The 18,570-nt window shown below is 40.1% G+C and overlaps 1 protein-coding gene across 2 annotated transcripts in view; it reads left to right on the top strand.

The window, feature by feature from the left end:
* The window catches only part of LOC117421080 (janus kinase and microtubule-interacting protein 1-like), a 99,317-nt gene that overhangs the window by 45,322 nt on the left and 35,425 nt on the right, over positions 1 to 18,570 (top strand). For both annotated transcript variants that reach the window (XM_059032923.1, XM_034034994.3), the window contains exons 3-6: positions 129 to 623; positions 11,788 to 11,997; positions 12,583 to 12,696; positions 13,469 to 13,615. In XM_059032923.1, the coding sequence (XP_058888906.1) occupies positions 129 to 623; positions 11,788 to 11,997; positions 12,583 to 12,696; positions 13,469 to 13,615 (966 nt within the window). The remainder of the gene's footprint in view (positions 1 to 128; positions 624 to 11,787; positions 11,998 to 12,582; positions 12,697 to 13,468; positions 13,616 to 18,570) is intronic.

Genomic DNA, 18,570 nt, shown 5'->3' with positions numbered 1-18,570 from the left:
TAAGATACTGTGATAAGAAAAAAAAAAAATGAAATGTGATGACACACATTCTAGTGTGTTTTTATCCTTGACGGGGGATATGTATTTTACTAACAATGTTTTTTGTTTTTTTTATATAACTTCTCCAGGTAGCCAAGCTGAGGGAGAAGCTGCAGGAGGCCAAACAAAGCCGAGAGCTGGAGCAGCACAAGCACACAGTCCTGGTGACGGACTTAAAGGCCAAACTCCATGAGGAGAAGATGAAGGACCTGCAGGCAGTGCGGGAGGTCCTGATCAAGCAGCACGAACAGGAGCTGACCCGCATCATCAAGATCCGGGACAGCGAGCTCCACCGCATGCAGTCCCTGGTCAACGTGCTGCGGGACGGGGCGGCCGACAAGGTGAAGACGGCCCTGCTGAGCGAGGCCCGGGAGGAGGCCCGTCGCACCTTCGACAGCGAGCGCACCAAACTGCAGCAGGAGAACCTGGAACTGAGGTCGGCCAAGAAGCAGATGGAGGAGACTTTGAATAACATCATGCAGGCAGATAAAGCCAAAGCTGCCGACCTGAGGACGGCCTACCAGTCGCATCAGGAGGAGACGAACCGGATAAAGCGGGACTGTGAGAGGGAAATACGCAGGCTGGTGAGTTAATCTGTCAGTAGAATTTCAACCCTGAACTAAAGCACTCATTTGCCATCTCCTATGGTGACTACCAGCTAGGGCTGGGACGTGTTTTTTTTACTATCGATGCATCGTTTTCATAAAGACCCAATGCATTGATGCATCATTTTTTCATAACACAAAAGAAACGTGTAAATAATAAGTACATATACTTTCATCAAATCTAATCACAAAAAGTAAACGTTTCTACATTTGAACTTAAAATGACATATTTCTAATAGACAGTGCTTCAGAGACACAGGCTTTGGCCTGTTTGGATAGGAAATCCAGATGGTGAAATTGGGGTCAAGAAATGATGCAAAAAGCAGTCGCATAACTTCATTACTTGGGTCATTCGCGAAGACAAATTATGCACTAGCTTATCTCTCAAACTCTGTGTAACTGGAATTAGCAAATCAGTTAAATTTGAAGACAGTGTTTCCCCTTCATCAGGAACTACAGTCAGTCAGTGTTTTATCCTTGTTGCAAGTGGGTACAAAGAACTAGCCGTAATGTTTTTATCGCCGCACTGAAAAGTACTGTAGCCAGTTCGAATGGCTGTAGTAGACGTAGTATCTCAGCCATTAGCTTCCACTGGTCTGTCGTGAGATCTCAAGTAGCTGTGTCAGACTTTTTGGTCAAATCTGGGTTTGACAAAACAGCAATAACTGGCCATTTTAATTCAAGAAGGCGTTCAAACATATAATTAGGGCTTCTGATTTTCGGTTTTAACCGATAAAACCCGATAAAACACCCCTGATACAAAAAAAATGAAATCGGTGGATAGCCAATAAACACCGGAAAACACTAACTGTGGAAATGGTGAATCTATTCACGTTGACGTTACCCTTTTCACATTTAAAAAAATAAAACCTACTACAATAATAATAATAAATACATTTCCCTGTGCTGCTGGGCAATGTCCCGCCTTCCTGACTTTGAACCCGCCCCAACTACTGAGTGACAGCACATTCCTACATTTCTATTGGAGACTCTGCTTGCAAGATTTAAAACAAGATTACAATCAGGATGGAGGCTTGTTAGCGGGATTTAAAGCTGTGTTACAGTTAAGACACGGAGGATTTAAAACAGAATTGTGGCGAAATGTACAAAAATGTGTACACACAAAAACCCCAGAAGAATGTGCCCGTGACCATAGGGATTTCGTTGTGGAAGACAGCAAAGGAAAGAAGGTACAACTTAAGTGTACAAGTACTGGGAGTTACTGTACATATTTTGACACACACACAACCCCCCCCCCCCCCCAAAATAAAACCTGTGTATATCGAAAACGAAAGCCCCGAAAAAAACAGATTTACATAAAACTAGAAAATAGCTAAAAAATAAGCACCAACAAATATCATTAATAAAAACGGAAGCCCTACATATAATAAACCGTGCTCCTCCTTGTTTGTACATCCTGTATTAACTTGAGTGGTGCTGTTTCTGTGTTCAGCATTTCTGTTTGTTTCCTATTTAAAGCACTTGTTGCCATTTCACTCTTTCTAAAATGTGCAATCAGTCTCCTTGCTGCTACTGCTGGTACTAACGTATGGACTTGTCGTACATCCTCCAAGCTTTTCTGAATGCAAAGATTTATATTGTGCCCTGCACAGCTCACACTTGCCACGCTACCAAAAAGTAACACAGCACGCTTGCAGAAAGGAAAGACATTGCTCTGCACACATTGGCCGCGTTGTCATGAACACAAGCTATAACTTTAGTAGCCACTTCAAACTCTGTGTTTATCTGACTGATCGCTTGTGCTAAATTCACAGCTGTGTGTCTCTCGTGTAATTTTCGCGTCGCTCATACTTTTGACTCGAGTTCCCAGTTTTGCTTAATGTAATGGCAGGTGACTTCTTGTGCCATGCTTGTCCATACTTCGGTAGTGATGGACATTGAATTACACTCCTGACTTAAATCCTGTCTAAACTTTACCTTTGCATATTTGTGATCCAGAGTAATAAATTTGGAGATTGTCTTTCGATTTTTAAACGCAGCTCCCTCTACTATACTAACAGGGCTCATGTCTTGTGTGACAACATCCACTATCAGGCCTGTTATTTCTTTTGCTCTGACGCTTTTTGGATCAACTTTCTTTCCAAAATAAACTGTCACTGAAGGTGTTGCTTCCTTTTGTTTTTTACTTGTGTTCCCGCTGTCGTATTTTGTCGGGTGCTGTCTTACCAAATGATCCCGCAGGTTGGTGGTATTGCAACAGAAGCTCATTAAAACTCCACAAACAGCACATTTTACCTTTCCATTTTGTTCTTTTGTAAAAAAAACTTCCAAACGTCTGACGACATTAGTTTAAATTAAATTAAATTGACAATTTAACTAGCAAAATCTGATCCTGAAATGCGGCCTATTATTATTATTTAAAGGAACCAAAGGAAAGGCAAGGAATAAAAGTGTAGATTTAAATTTTGCCGGTCCTAATAAAAAATGGCCCTGTTGAACTGATAGATGCATTTTTTTTCCAACCATTGATGATTATTCCAACAATTTGATGCATTGTCCCAGCCCTCCCTGAACGTGCTGATAGTTTAAGTCAACATCAGGATTGATTTTATATTAGGTTTAAAATACACACAACATGCACCAAGCTAAAAGCAAAGACCTGCAAACACAGAAGGCTGAATTTAGAACTGTTTCTCCAATTAAAGATCAGTGATTTATCAGTTTATTATCTTGTTAATGCTGCTTTTTAGTTTTAGTTTCAGTTTTATCATTTTATCACATTCAGTTTTATCATTTCAGTGCAGAAAAAAAACATAATTTTCTTTAATTCGTATTACATTTTAACTCTTAACTGTGAGCTTACTGTGTTCATACTGCCATATTTCTACATCAGCAAATACTATGAGCCGTGAACAGGCAGCTGTTCCTTTGCTGCAAGAAGATAGTAGAGCAGGTGTTGTGCTGCACGGCAGTGTCTGCTCCAGGCAGTGCAGCATCTGACAGGGGAGCCAGTCTCCACTTCTGTGAAGAGTGAAACTGAAAAGTCCTGTATCTATTTGGGTTGGAACAATAATCGATAATATTGATAATCACAATAATTTTTTTGCAGCGATTAATTTTATCGTGTTGAAAAATTATCGATAATCATAATTCTCGTCCGTGACACAGCGGCGTGTATTACTTACTTTGTAATCCCTGGGTTGGTCCCGAAATAATAGTCCCATTTTTATTGTACACCCACACGAAACACAAAACACATACACAAGTCCATTCGTGTGTGAATTAGTGCTCGTGGTACAAATACAGTTATTTGTGATACCAGTGCAGTGCTGTTCCGGGTTTGTGCTGGCCTCTGGCGACAGCTCCGAAACGTGTTAGCTGTCTAATAACAAGAAACAATTAGACAAAACAAACAAACACTCACGATACGGATACACAAAACACAGATCCTTCTGGGTTCTTTTTCATAAACCAAAACGAAGGAACAGATTGCGTCGCTCCATCCCCTACTTGTACCGTCACTCATCACCCCTTGGTAAACAATTGCAGCTGCTCCTCCAATCCACATAATTTCCCTTCCGGGTCGATGAGTTAATGTACCGAAGCTCTGCCCCTTTTCTAAATGACCGACTTCCTTTTAACCCTAGGAACGAAGTGTCAGGCCAAGCAGTCCAGAGTACTCTGTTCCCGTTACATAGCGCCCTCACAGGTCAGGAGGGAGATTTCCCACCAAGAATCATTGTCTTTCTGTCACTGTAACCTTTCTTATGTTCTTATATTTAGAACTGCTGCTATTTATATATTTAAAATAGACCACAGTGTCTTTTTAAATGGTGTGTTTTAGGAAAATAAATGGAACAGTATCTCAAACACTAAATGTTTGCTTTTAATCCAGTATTCCTATCTAAATGCAGACTTAAATTCTTAAGAGACTTGCATTTAATTAAACTTGCAAAAGGGATCTGCAATTGCAAATAGCAAATTAATCTTGCTGTGCAAGACAGATCATGCTTGTCAAAGCTTTCTCCTGAGAGTGGCAGCTGCAGTAAAGTTTAGAACAAGGTTAAGTTGGCTGACATACATGTCAGCCTACAGAAATTATTCTCTTAACTCCCTGTACATCATCCACTGATTCAGACAGTTTTTGAATTATTATTATTATTATTATTTATTTCTTAGCAGACGCCCTTATCCAGGGCGACTTACAATTGTTACAAGATATCACATTATACATTATTTTACATTATACAGATATCACATTATTTTACATACAATTACCCATTTATACAGTTGGGTTTTTACTGGAGCAATCTAGGTAAAGTACCTTGCTCAAGGGTACAACAGCAGTGTCTCCCACTGGGGATTGAACCCACAACCCTCCGGTCACGAGTCCAGAGCCCTAACCACTACTCCACACTGCTGCCAGATTGCTGCTGTAGAAGATGCAGAACTGTAGCCAGACCTCCATTAAGTCAAATTGGCCCACTGCTTAAAGAAAGTAGCCCATACCCTTTCAATCTGTCCTGGGGGAGTAGTTGAATAAATCCATATCATTTAATTATATGAAGCTGTTACAATCCAAGTCAAATTGAATAAACTGTGTGTCATCTGCAATTATTACAATACTACAAACCTCAAGAACAGTTGAACTAGTCTGTGTGTTTGTGTGTATAAACATAGACGATGCTCCATGAAAGTGCTTGGAGTACTGTAGTTATTCCACTAATGAGAGTAACCAACAAGCCCTTGATGGCAGAGAGTGGGGTTGTCTACGAACATTATCCTGAGTAAAGTAAACACAACACTTGAAGATCTTTTTAAGCAGTATTCTATTCTTATAATGTGCAAATGTATGAAACAAAAAGTAAGCGTGTTTAGAATTGAGAAAATGTGATTCTTTGTGATATAGATTCTAAAATTAGATCAGTTTTAAAAAAAAATAATAATAATAATTATTCATTGAATATTAAAAAAAAGTATTTAAATGCGAGAACTCCAGTGCTTGTATAAATAGTGAGGTGCACTATCAAGTGATTTTATTGATCATTTTTCAGCCATTTGTAGAAAAGTAAATATTTTGTTTTACAATGTTACTACCTGTAGACTATCTGTAGATTATTCCAAGATATGAGTAAGCCAAAGGCCAAGTTTAGTGCTAACTATGCTGCTAACAACACTTATATGTTTATCTATCATGAAAATCCATTTTGAAGAAGTCTCGCTTTCATTTCTAGTCTTTCTGATTTTAAAAACCTGCATTGGATCCCTTTTCAACAATTAAGCTGCTTGCTTCCACAGGTTGAAACAGTGATTATTACAGTTTTAAAAAAGGCCTTTATATAGACCAGATGCATGGTAATGTGCAAATAATATGATTGAATTTTAAATAAGTAATGCAGGAATTAATGGAACAGTTTGATTAAACTGGAATGTATAGTATCTTAAAGCTGCTGGAAATTCTGAGGCAGTGTGGTCCAGTGGTTGAAGTCCAGGGTTTGTAACCAGAAGGTCACCGGTTCCAATCCCACCACTGACACTCACTGACTCAATGTGTGACCCTGTGTCACTGTGAGGAACACCTTGTGTTCCTTCCTGCAGATGAGATTTAAATCAATGTCCTATTGTAAGTGACTCTGCATATAATGCACAGTTCACAGCCTACCTCTGTAAAGTGCTTTGAGATGGTGGTCCACTATGAAAGGCGCTATATAAAAAATAAAGATTATTATTATTATTATTATTATTATTATTATTATTATTATTATTAGTTTTAACGGGGTACATATGTCACTGTACATATGTCACACTTTAAAGGTCTAGAGAACTGCTTTTCCAGTTGTTCTTGTTCCAGTTGTGAAATCTAAAGGAAGAGATGTGCAACAACACATACATTGTCGTGTAATATTATTATTTATTTCTTAGCAGACGCCCTTATCCAGGGCGACTTACAATCGTAAGCAAATACATTTCAAGTGTTACCATACAATATTGTTCAGTAGAGAGAGGAATAATGTTAGAAGTATGTTTTTGGTTAAAGATGCTAATTGCAAAATACATACCGTATGTATTTGACTACTGGTACTACTACAGATATGTAATGTTGTAACTGCGTTTAAGGTTTTGCAGTACCCTAGCACTTTATGTTTATAATAAACCCTGTAAAACCATGTTCATGCAGCCTTTGACACATAACAAGGGAAGGGATTTCAGAAGTAGGTTATTTTCCCCTTAGCCTCACAGCTTCCAGTCTGGAGTTCCATGAAACACATTCCTTCTGGCAGTAAATCGGAAATAATTTCAATATTATTGGATAATATAGGGAATATGATTTTATTTTTTTCAAAGCCAGTGCAAGCGCTCTGTTTCTATGGTTACCGTAGCCTGTTATGTTTTTTTTTTATGTTTTCAGAGTATAGTCAAAAAGGAGACAAAGGTAACTGTGGATGATGGAAAAATAGAATGTTTACTGACACAATATTGAGCAGCATTACTTTAGGATTTAAACTGATGGGGTAAGTTGATGAAATATAAGACGTGATATTTGAAAAACATGGTTCTTTTCAGTGGAAAGTGAGAGACATTTTTTGTGTGTGATGTAGGACAGCTAATGTATATTTAATGTCATACTGATTTTTTTTTTTTTTTGGGGGGGGGGGGTAAAAGCCTAAGGGATCATCTTATTGGCCTGTGCTCTGAATACATTTTACATGCATCCTCAGGTTCTGTGTGATACAATTTAAAAACAGGATTAAGATTTAATTAGCACAACAATGCCAATGGAATGTATTGTGCATGCATGCAGTAGTCTATTGCATTTCCTTTCTTTATATTAAACAATACATTCAGATTATGGCAGCTTTTCACTCAGCTGCACCTCCTCACTGAAGATGCTGACAGGACTGACACTGTGAACTTGCTAATTATTTGTTAATTAATTTGTAACCTTTAATGGAAATGGTCTTCAAGGCTTGAATGAAGAAAATACTTGAACAAAACTAGACACAGGATGACCTACTTTAAAATGGATATTCTATAGTAGGATTTGCAAATATCAAGACATGCTGTGGGATTCTTGGAGTACAGCTGTGTAATGAAAACCTTTTGCCAGAAGTTAACAAGCTATTTATCCAGTTAGGAAATGGTGACAGTTTTGCTTCTACCGCTGGTGTTGATATAAGACTCACCTGAGAATAATAAAGAAAAAGACACTTGGGGTGAGGAGGGAAATCTCAGATGACCATAATATTTACACAGTGGATCATTGACATGGAAATCTGAGAACACCTTGAACTTGAAAAAGAATTAAAGGAAAAACAAAAAAAAAAAAAAAAACTTTGCTGTTTTAGAAATACTAATTCAGCTGAGGATTAGAGGTAAGCTAATTTAAAAAACAATGAACCCTCCTTCTGCTAAGAAATCCTTTAAGAATTGTGAGGGGGGGGGGGGGGGGGAATACAAATCCATGTGCTGGGAAATTCTTTGTTCACAGTAGCAATGACTAGGAAATGCTATGGCTGTTCCTTAACTACAGTATCTGAGACTTCCACTGTTGGAGCAGCATGTTGTCTCTACATTTATTTGTAGGTTATTCCCCATTTACTGTTGGTAATTGTTTTTTATTTGTGTTTGTTTTATTATAAAACAAGTTGTTCTTCAGAGCTTGGGAACCCTGGTGAGAGCACAGTGACCTCCAGTTACAGTACTAATGACTATCAGAGCTGCAGCACAGCGTGATCTATCTAGAGCTCTGTAGACATGCTGTATGTTGTGTATTGAGTGTTTAAGGGACTGGGGGTCTGTCAGTGTTGTATTGTTTGCCTGTACTTCCTTGTGTACCTGCAGGCGTGCTTTTGCCAGTAATGTGGCTCGATTAGAAGAAGGATCCAAGTAGGGTTCCAAGTAGGGTTGGCAGCGATCCAGGTTTGCTGCCTGGCTCCAGCAGAAAAAGAATTTCCTGCAGACAGAGGTGCAATGTATGAGCTAAACAAGGGTAAACAAGAGCTAAACAAGGGTGTCGTTTCAACTTAAGAAGTTGGCAGAACATTCAACATTGGCACCACTGCCAGTAACAGCACATACGACTTGCTTTAAATCATCGGAGTCAAAAACACTTTGCACTGAGAAGGCAATGTTCTCCCCAGTACGGGCTTCATCAGCAGGAATGCAGCCAATGCATTTTGCAATCAAATTCCACTTCTGGTCAACAAAGTGGCACGTTACTGCTAGAAATTGCTTCTCATTTTTGGTAAAGGTCCACAGATGGCAACATGTGATGCAGACATTAGTTCTTGCTTTAAAGTAGCTACAATGCCTGAGTATGTATTGCTCAACAGTCTTCCTGAAAAGTGTCTTTCATGAGGGGGGTAGGTAGCCTGGACAAAGCAGATTCAGGATCTTCCTGAAAAGATTAAAGGTTATGTCAATAACTTTGCTATTACATAATCATGAAATTGATGCTTAGAATTGTTTTATTTTATAACTTTGGTTAAAAATATTATAGTGGTTGCTCAAAATCTTCGACAGTGTGAGCAATCCACTCCACTCCAGTACAGTATAACGTCGCATATCTGCCCCCCTGTGGACTGGGGTATAGGCGGATATGTAAAAAAGTCGGATTTGCGAACATCTGTAGAAAAAGAAATAGGTTAGTGAACAAAAACAACACGCAAACTGCTTTAAACTTGGGGACATTTTTTTGCTTTAAAAGTAAGCAAACGTAAATGAGATTAACTAGGCTACAAATACACAGTGTTGCTGTGCGGTTTGCTATAAGCCATCACCACGCAAAGCTTTAAAAAAATACAAAAAAATACAAAACAAACAGTAAATGTACAGTAACCTGCAACTGATGGCTTCTTTCTTAACTCTAGAAGTCCCTGCCTCCCTGGTTCTGCAGCTTTCTTAATCTCTCTCTCCTCTCTCTCTCTCTCTCTCTCTCTCTCTCTCTCTCTCCTCTCTCTCTCTCTCTCTCTCTCTCTCTCTCTCTCTCTCTCTCTCTCTCTCTATATATATATATATATATATATATATATATATATATATATATAAATAAAATAAATAAATATAAAATATACATTTACACAGTGCCGTGAAAAAGTATTTGCCCCCTGTCTGATTTTCTGCATTTTTGCACATTTTTCACATTGTATTTGGTCAGTTTTTTTTGTGGGTTGTAGTAGTATATAGAGGGAGACCTGAGAGAAAAAATGACACCAAAGTTTGGTGCTTCTTTCATTTGTTTGGTGTGCAAGGTAATCAAACATGCAATCTTCAGCTGTGAAAAAGTTATTGCCCCCCTAGTTAACTCAACCCAATTAAAGGGATAATTAGGGTCAGCTGTTTGAGTACTTTGGTTAACAACCAGGCCTGTTTTGGGCCAGTCCTGCCCAATATAAATCTGACTAACTTTGGCCCTTACCATCAGAGTGAAGTTGTCAGCACACAGGTTCTAGAGGCACATCATGCCACGAACAAAAGAAATTCCTGACAACCTCCGGAAAAAAGTTGTTAATGCCTATCAGTCTGGAAAGGGTTACAAAGCCATTTCTATGGCTCTAGGGCTCCACCGAACCACAGTCAGAGCCATATTGTCCAAATGGAGAAAGTTTGGGACAGTAGTAAGTCTTCCCAGGAGTGGCCGTCCTGCCAAAATCTCTCCAAGAGCAAGGCGTAAAATTGTCCAGGAAGTCACAAAGAACCCTAGAACAACATCCAGGGATCTGCAGGCCTCTCTCACCTTGGCTAAGGTCAGTGTTCATGACTCCACCATCAGAAAGACACTGGGCAAAAATGGGATTCATGGCAGAGTAGCAAGGCGGAAACCATTGCTCACTAAGAAGAACATGAATGCTTGTCTCAAGTTTGCTAAAAAGCACCTGGATGATCCTAAAGCGTTCTGGAACAATGTTCTATGGACAGATGAGTCAAAAGTGAAACATTTTGGCTGACATGGGCCCCGTTATGTCTGGTGAAAACCAAACACTGCATTCCACAGTAAGAAGCTCATACCAATGGTCAAGCATGGTGGTGGTGGTAGTGTCATGGTTTGGGGATGCTTTGCTACATCAGGACCTGTACGCCTTGCCATCTTTGAAGGAACCATGAATTCTGCTCTGTATCAGAGAATTCTACAGGAGAATGTCAAGCCATCTGTCCGTGAGCTGAAGTGCAGCTGGGTCACGCAGCAAGACAATGATCCGAAACACACAAGCAAGTCTACATCAGAATGATTGAAGAACAAGAAATTTAAAGTTTTGGAATGGCCTAATCAAAGTCCAGACCTAAACCCCATTGAGATGTTGTGGCAGGACCTGAAACGAGCAGTTCACGCTCGAAAATCCACGAATGTCACTAAGTTGAAGCAGTTCTACATGGAGGAGTGGGCCGAAATTCCTCCACGGCGCTGTGAGAGACTAATAAATAACTACAGGAAGTGTTTGGTTGCAGTTTTTGCTGCTAAAGGTGGCGTGACCAGTTATTGAGTCTAAGGGGGCGATTACTATTTCACACGGGGGCATTGGGTGTTGCATAACTTTCTTTAATAAATAAATGAAATATGTATCACATTTTTGTGTTATTTGTTCACTCAGGGTCCCTTTTATCTAATATTAGGTTTTGGTTGAAGATCTGATAACATTCAGAGTCTAAAAAATGCAGAAAATCAGACTGGGGCAAATACTTTTTCACGGCACTGTGCGTGTGTGTGTGTGTGTGTATATATATATATGTCATTCAAGTAAATATATAAACACGAAGTTAAGGCAGAATATGTTATATAAAGTTAACGCTTTCAGTTTGCCAAGCTTAGGGTCTATTCAATTGATCTTAACAGAATCAATCTAGAGAGCCCAATAAATGCACTGTCCAGTGTCTGATTTTATAAACCTTTAATAATTATTGTGGCATTATTTAGATCTGCCAACATTTATATCAGTTGATTCCAACCCATTCTTTCTTTTTCATAAAATCAAAAAGTGAAAAACATGTAACATTTGAGTTCTTTGGCAAGTAAAATACCTTCTGAAATCTGAAACTTTTAGGTTGCGGATTTTAGAAAGAAATAGTTATTGGATGCCCTACGCTGTTATCCAGTGGCCCAGTGGAGCATGTGCTTGGTGTTATCTCCCATCATGATTCAGAATCTTTGTGCTTCATGGCGTTTTCTGTCCCTTTTGTTGTTGAGATGGATGAGATCAAAAGCAAGGAAAGGGTGATTCTGGCTGCGGAGAAGGAGCTTGGTGTCCAGGCCGGCTACACTCAGAAGCTGCTCCTGCAGAAGGAGGCTCTGGGTGAGCAGCTGGTGCAGGTGAAGGAGGCTGAGCGACATCACGGCAGTCCCAAGCGAGAGCTTCCTCCGATGCTGGGAGACTCCCCAGACTTCACACTGAGCCAGGTGAGATGCACAGCACCACGGTGAGAGAAGCCTCGTGATGAGAGCAGCTACAGCTTTTAAAATAGATAAAAAGGTAACAGTGTGAGAAGTACAGTACACTGAACTGTAAAGGGCCCTTGGATGGGTTGCAATAATTATTTCTAGAAAGAAGGGTTCTAGCCTGCTTTCCTGGTGGATCCAGCACCACCTGAAAGTTTATAGCTAATAAAGCTAGGATCATGTGGAAAAGTATGTTGTGACAAAATACAGCTCCTAGTCACAAAATTCCTGTAGCTCTGTTCTACGCCCCTATAGATAGTAACTTTAGGGCAACATAATACAGTGTTCTCTAGTTTAATGGGGTAGTGACAAGTCGTACTGTAATTAAGAGACTGCTCTCTGTATTCTGCCTTTTAATGAGAATGACATTCGGAACAGTACGGCCTCTTTACCGGTTCTGTACGTAAACTTCTGATTGAGGTTCCTAAAGAAAAGAATGAGGGCAAACATTAACTTTTTTATTTTTTTTTTAAGTTGTTTTGAGGTTTTCATTGATTTTGTTAAACTAGCTATGCGATGCACTAATGATATAACTTGCAATACCAGCAGCTGGATGAGAGAGATCTGCGGAGGTTCCAGTTGAAAATCGCGGAGCTGAACGCAGTCATTCGCAAACTGGAGGACAGGAATACACTGCTCGCTGATGAAAGGAACGAGCTGGTAAGGGAACTAAGGCGTGGCTCATTAACAATGAGGGGATGGTACATTTATTGTATTTAAATAGAACACAATCTCGGGCAATAGTAACCCTGTAATGAACAATCCTTGATTAAAGAAAAAAGAAAACACTAATCTCTTCTATTAACTGGAATTTTGGTTACATTTCGATATTGTGACCTACTGCGAGAGGAAGAGATAAAGCATGCAGACTGTCATTAAATCTGAAGTGTCATTGATTTGACGCCTGTCTGTGGAGCCTGGAGGCTGGGTGTAAAATATGCAAATATGTATTATGTACTACACAATTGCGGTTTGATTAATTTCTGGATTATGCATCAGCATTAGCTAGGAGTCTGATTACTCTGGCTGCATAAAGATTTTATTAAAAAAAAAAAAAAATTGTCACCCAATACATTTACCTGGCCCCCCATGTTTCCAACTTAACTGTACATTTCGATTGGTGTTGCAACTTACACACAAAAAAGGACTAACTAAAGCTTGGCCAAAAATGTAACAAAATCTTGTTAAAATTAGGTTTTAAAAGTTTACAAAACAGGACTTTCTGATTGATTTCCACATATAGTAGCAACACATGGAAAAAACTGGCTTCACCTATGATAAAGTAATTTAGTGCTCGTCTTCTGTGGTGCCTTGCATCTGCATACTGAATGGCACTGTCCTTCTGTCAGTGCTTTTTATAGAACAGCCTACTGAATGAACCGTCCTTCTTACCTTTTAAATCGCGCTGTATTTCTTTTTTTGTTTGTTTTAGCTGAAGCGGGTTCGAGAGACAGAGAGTCAGATGAAGCCGCTGTTTGAAAAGACCAAGAGGCTGTCCAAGAAGAACGAAGACCTTCTGCAGTCTCTACAGCGCATGGAGGAGAAGTTAAAGAATCTGACGCGGGAGCATGCCCAAATGGTGAGTGGCAATGCAATGTGGACCAACACGTTAAGATTTGTTTTTTGTTTGTCTGTTTGTGTTTTTCAGCCATTTTGGAACCAGTTTGGAACCAGTTTGGAACCACACATGTTGGTATAATTGAAGCTATAACTGGGGGGGTGGGGGGGAGGCATCGTTCATTGCCTGCCGTTTTACAAGACTGATAACAGTAGATGCCGTGAACTTGCTTTTCTGACTTAACAGTAAAAATCATATTTACTTGCTCTAGTACTGCAACACCCCCAGTGGCAGGGGGGTTCTACTACTTACAATAATAAGAAATTTGTAAGTTAAGTTGGTTTAACTACTAATTTAGAGCAATTGGGCTCCCAATAAAAATAATTAGCACACAGGTTCTGCTTAAAAATCGAGAAGCAAGTGAAACAAGTTGAAGAGCGAAGGTGGCAAGCCAAACAGTCATAAAGGAAACTGAGATATTTCATTGGTACAGAGAATTTAGCAATGGGCTAAAAATACCCACCAGTCAAAAAGATCATTCCAACTTTAGTACAGGGATGATTTAGCAATGGATCCAAAAGTACACTGCAATCAAGAGTTTTATTTTAACAGCAGTAATAGTCAAAAATACACATAGTTTAATAAGAATACTGCATCCAGCTAAATTTAATATAGTGGTAACGTTAAGGTTGTAGAAATAGACACACTGGTGTTGTACATATTAAAGATACAGTGTGTAAAGCATTTTTTTATTTTTTATTTAGTTATTCAGTAAAATTGTGATCCCTTTCAAGTACGAAATGTAGCCATTACTGAATGGGTATTTACCTCCTAAAGCCCCCGAATCCTGAATGCTTCATATACCAAAGCTGTTCTTTGAGCCTGTGACGCAGCCATGACCCCGCCCTCAAGGGATCAAAAGTACTGCGCTCACAGATCTCAGCGCCATTTTTCCTTTCAAGACTGACCTGATCGGAGAGCCTTGTTCAGATAAGTAAATTGTTGCTTATATCTGTATATATTTCACATTTTATGTGTTTACACATTTTGTATGTGATTAGTTTAATGAATCTCTGTAGTAGTTTTTCTATTTATGCATATTTGTGTGGACTACAGCCTTGTGCCCCGCGTGAAGCCAGCGGCTCGTGCTGCTTCTTCCCAGGGACCCAGCAACATAAGTCGGCTGACTTTGTGCTCTCCGTTGCTGGGGCGCTGTGTGGAATGGCCGGTGTGTGCAAGGTGTGTGGAACCCCCATGGAGGGGTCTCCACATCAATGTTTTTAGAGCTTCAGGCAGTTTATATGGCCTTGCAGAATTCAAGGTTCGAGGGAGACATGTGCTTATATGTACAGACAACACAACAGTGGTGACTTACATCGACCACCAGGACGGACTCTGGTCACCCAGTCTCTATCATGTGGCCTGCAAGCTTTTGCTCTGGGCACACGATAACCTCCTCTCTCTGCGGGCAGTTCATCTGCCCGGGGTGATGAACTGGGTGGTGGACCTCCTCTCAAGGGGAGTCCCCAGCAGCTAAGAGTGGAGACTTCACCCTGAGGTGGTAAGTGTCATCTGGGAGAAGTTCGGGAGAGCAGAGATAGACCTCTTTGCCCCCCAGGAATCAACCCAGTGTCCCCTCTGGTTCTCCATAATCGGAGGTGGGGAACCGCTGGAAATAGATCCCTTGGCATGTGTTATATATGCCTTCCCACGCTCGCCCTGCACCCGCTGTCTCTGGAGAAAGTCAGGCAGGACCATGCCAAGGTGCGCCTAGTAGTCCCATATTGGCCCAGGAGGATTTGGTTTTCAACCCTGATGAGATGCAGGCATTCTCTATTGCGAAAGCCTGCTTATTTTGTTTACAGAGGCCAGGACAAAGGTCACGCTCCATACCAATCCTGCCTTCTTGACGAAGACTATCTGGCATGCCCTGTGGAATTGGAGGCTTTCCATCCACCTACTTTTTAGTCTGACAAGGAGTGACAGCTCCATACGTTCTGCCCAGTTCAGGTCCTGGGTCATGATGTTGACAGGACAAAAAGTTGGTCAAACCCTGTCTAAGCAGCAGCTGTCCAAGTGGACACCAGACGCATTCAAGACTGCATATGAGCTGGCCAACTTGCCCCCTCCAGAAAAGCTGACTGCCCATTCTACCAGTGGCTCCTCAAAACCCTGGTTTTGGAACTAGCCTTGTAGCATTCCTGTCGTTCTGAATTCCTGCCCTTGCGACGGCTTGGGTATACTCACCCATTCAGTAATGGTTACATTTCGTACTTGAAAGGGAACGTTAGGTTATTATCTTAACCCTGGTTCGCTGAAATAGAAATGTAACCATTAACCTTCAAGGTCGTTTTGTTCATTTATTCACAGCAGGCTTGAAAGTAAAAATGACGGTGAGATCTGTGACTGCAGTTCTTTTTTGGATTTTGGAATCAGTAACGTTTAGAAAATATTAGCTTATTTTTTTATTAAAATAACCACATGAGCAAAATTGTTATTTTTCATTATTCATATAACCCTCTTAAATGACAGAATGCATTTAAATGTGCTAAAAAAAAAATTAAAAAAGGCTTGGTCTTTATTACCTCATTTGGTGTGAACAATAGGTGTTTCATTTCTTTGCCTTTTTTATGATTTTAAAAGCACTTTGTTTTCCATTTGATCATTTTTATATATTTGTGTGTATCAGATTAAATCACTGCCCGGTACATGAGGAAGCAGTTATGGGTAAATGATTTAAAAGTGAAGTCATGCTTTGGGAGAGGAGCTTGTTTACATTCAAGTTCAGTGAAGCCAGTGTTCGGAGAAGTATCAAATACAATTAGACCTAATCCGTTATGCACACTCGATGTCAGCACAGGGATGCAAACTCTTTTTTCCGATTTTGAATATGTTCATTCATTTTGGGATGGTATCAGTCAAGTGACTTTTTCAATTAGATTGTGCCACATAGAAATCCTTCATGGCCGCCTGCTGTTAATGATTGCAAAGTGGCCGAAGTACAAAACACTGTGAATACTGTGTTTTATAGTTATAAATATGTTGTAAATTGAGTTCCTAAACTGTGAGAAACTATGACAAGGTTTAAACGTTACACTTTAGAAACCCACAGCCCTAAATGTTTGGCTGGTCTTGTTTTATCAGCTCACTTTTGGATTGAATGTATGTTTAGTTATTTCTCTATTAAAGTGGTTGCTGATAAAATGATTCAACAGCAAACATGTGTTTTCATTTTATAACATAATATATGGTACTACACTAAGTTTAAAGAAATATCTGTTTGCTAATTTTGTTTTCGGGTATTCGTGCACATCCTTGGTCAGTTCACCTGGAGAGTGAAATTGTCCCCACCCCTTCAATGGCTTCTTTCCTGTCATTTAACTAGTCTTATAAATACATGTACTGTAAGCTGCTTCCTTGGTGTGAGTCAGTTGCTCTGGTAGTTACACTATGTTCCAATTAAATCACAAAGACAAGTACAAATCAGAAATCATTTTTGCTAGAGAACTTTGTGCTATGAATGGCAAATTGTGGTCCAAGCAGAAACAATGTACAATCATACAGAACACACATTAGGCTATTAAAACATTGAGTTTAAGTTTCCCTTTAATCCAGTAACTGCTTTTAATATCCTGTAACACGTGTACAGTAACACGAGTTGGCCTGTAGGCTAACACGAGTCTGTAGCAGTTTTAATTGTATTTGTATTTTGTATATTTTGCAACACATGAATGTATTCTAATCAATCAATCTCTTTTTTTTATATAGCGCCTTTCATAGTGGACCACCATCACAAAGCGCTTTACAAGATAGTGAGGAACAATGCATAATACATTATGCATTTTATAGTCCGTTCATTTTATAAACTTGACTAATAAATATTAACACTCATAGCAGTGTAGAGTAGTGGTTAGGGCTCTGAACTCTTGACCGGAGGGTCGTGGGTTCAATCCCAGGTGGGGGACACTGCTGCTGTACCCTTGAGCAAGGTGCTTTACCTAGATTGCGCCAGTAAAAACCCAACTGTATAAATGGGTAATTGTATGTAAAAATAATGTAATTGTATGTAAAAATAATCTGATATCTTGTAACAATTGTAAGTCGCCCTGTATAAGGGCGTCTGCTAAGTAATAAATAATAATTGGTGGGGCTTGCGAAGCAAGAGTCCCCACTTTAAATCTTCGACATACTACTTCTTCTTATTATTATTATTTTTTGGCACGCTACTCCTCTTACACCGTTTAAGCTACAAACGCCGTTCAAACTTTAAAACGTCTAGACCGGTCTGGAATAGTGTGCTTGTAACTTTTTGATATATTTTATACTTTTTAAACTATTAAGCTTTTTGTCCTTTTTTGTCCATCATCATTCACTTTAATAGGACTTTTTTCAACATTCTAAAGCTCCCCATTGTTTAAAAACTCTTTAACACCTCTCCCTCCCCCGCACCCCCTCCTGCTCCAACCCCTACACCCACTACATCCCCTACTAACTCGCCCTCCTTCTCCACTTTCTTGCCCCTCTCAGACTCTGACCTCTCCTCCCTGCTCCAGGGTCACAAACCCACCACGTGTGCCTTGGACCCCCTCCCCACTCACCTCTTTCAAGCTGCTGCTCCTGCTCTACTCCCCTTCATCTCCTCCCTCCTCAACACCTCTCTACTTTCTGGTATCTTTCCCTCTGCCTTCAAAAAAGCCTCTATCACTCCCCTCCTCAAAAAACCTACTCTCGACCCCACCTCCCTCCAGAGCTACCATCCTGTCTCCCTCCTACCCTTCCTCTCCAAAACCCTCGAGCGGACTGTACACCGCCAGCTCTCTGCTTTCCTGTCCAACCACTCTCTGCTTGACCCTCTCCAATCTGGCTTCCGCTCTGCTCACTCCACTGAAACCGCCCTCCTGTCTGTCACCAACTCACTTAAGTGTGCCCGAGCTGCCTCTCTCTCCTCTGTCCTAATTCTCCTCGACCTCTCTGCT

The sequence above is a fragment of the Acipenser ruthenus genome, chromosome 1 (genome assembly GCF_902713425.1).
Source record: "Acipenser ruthenus chromosome 1, fAciRut3.2 maternal haplotype, whole genome shotgun sequence".
NCBI classification, from domain to species: Eukaryota; Metazoa; Chordata; class Actinopteri; order Acipenseriformes; family Acipenseridae; genus Acipenser; species Acipenser ruthenus.
The sequence above is the reverse complement of the archived record's forward strand: the minus strand, read 5'-3'. Positions and strand labels throughout refer to the sequence as shown.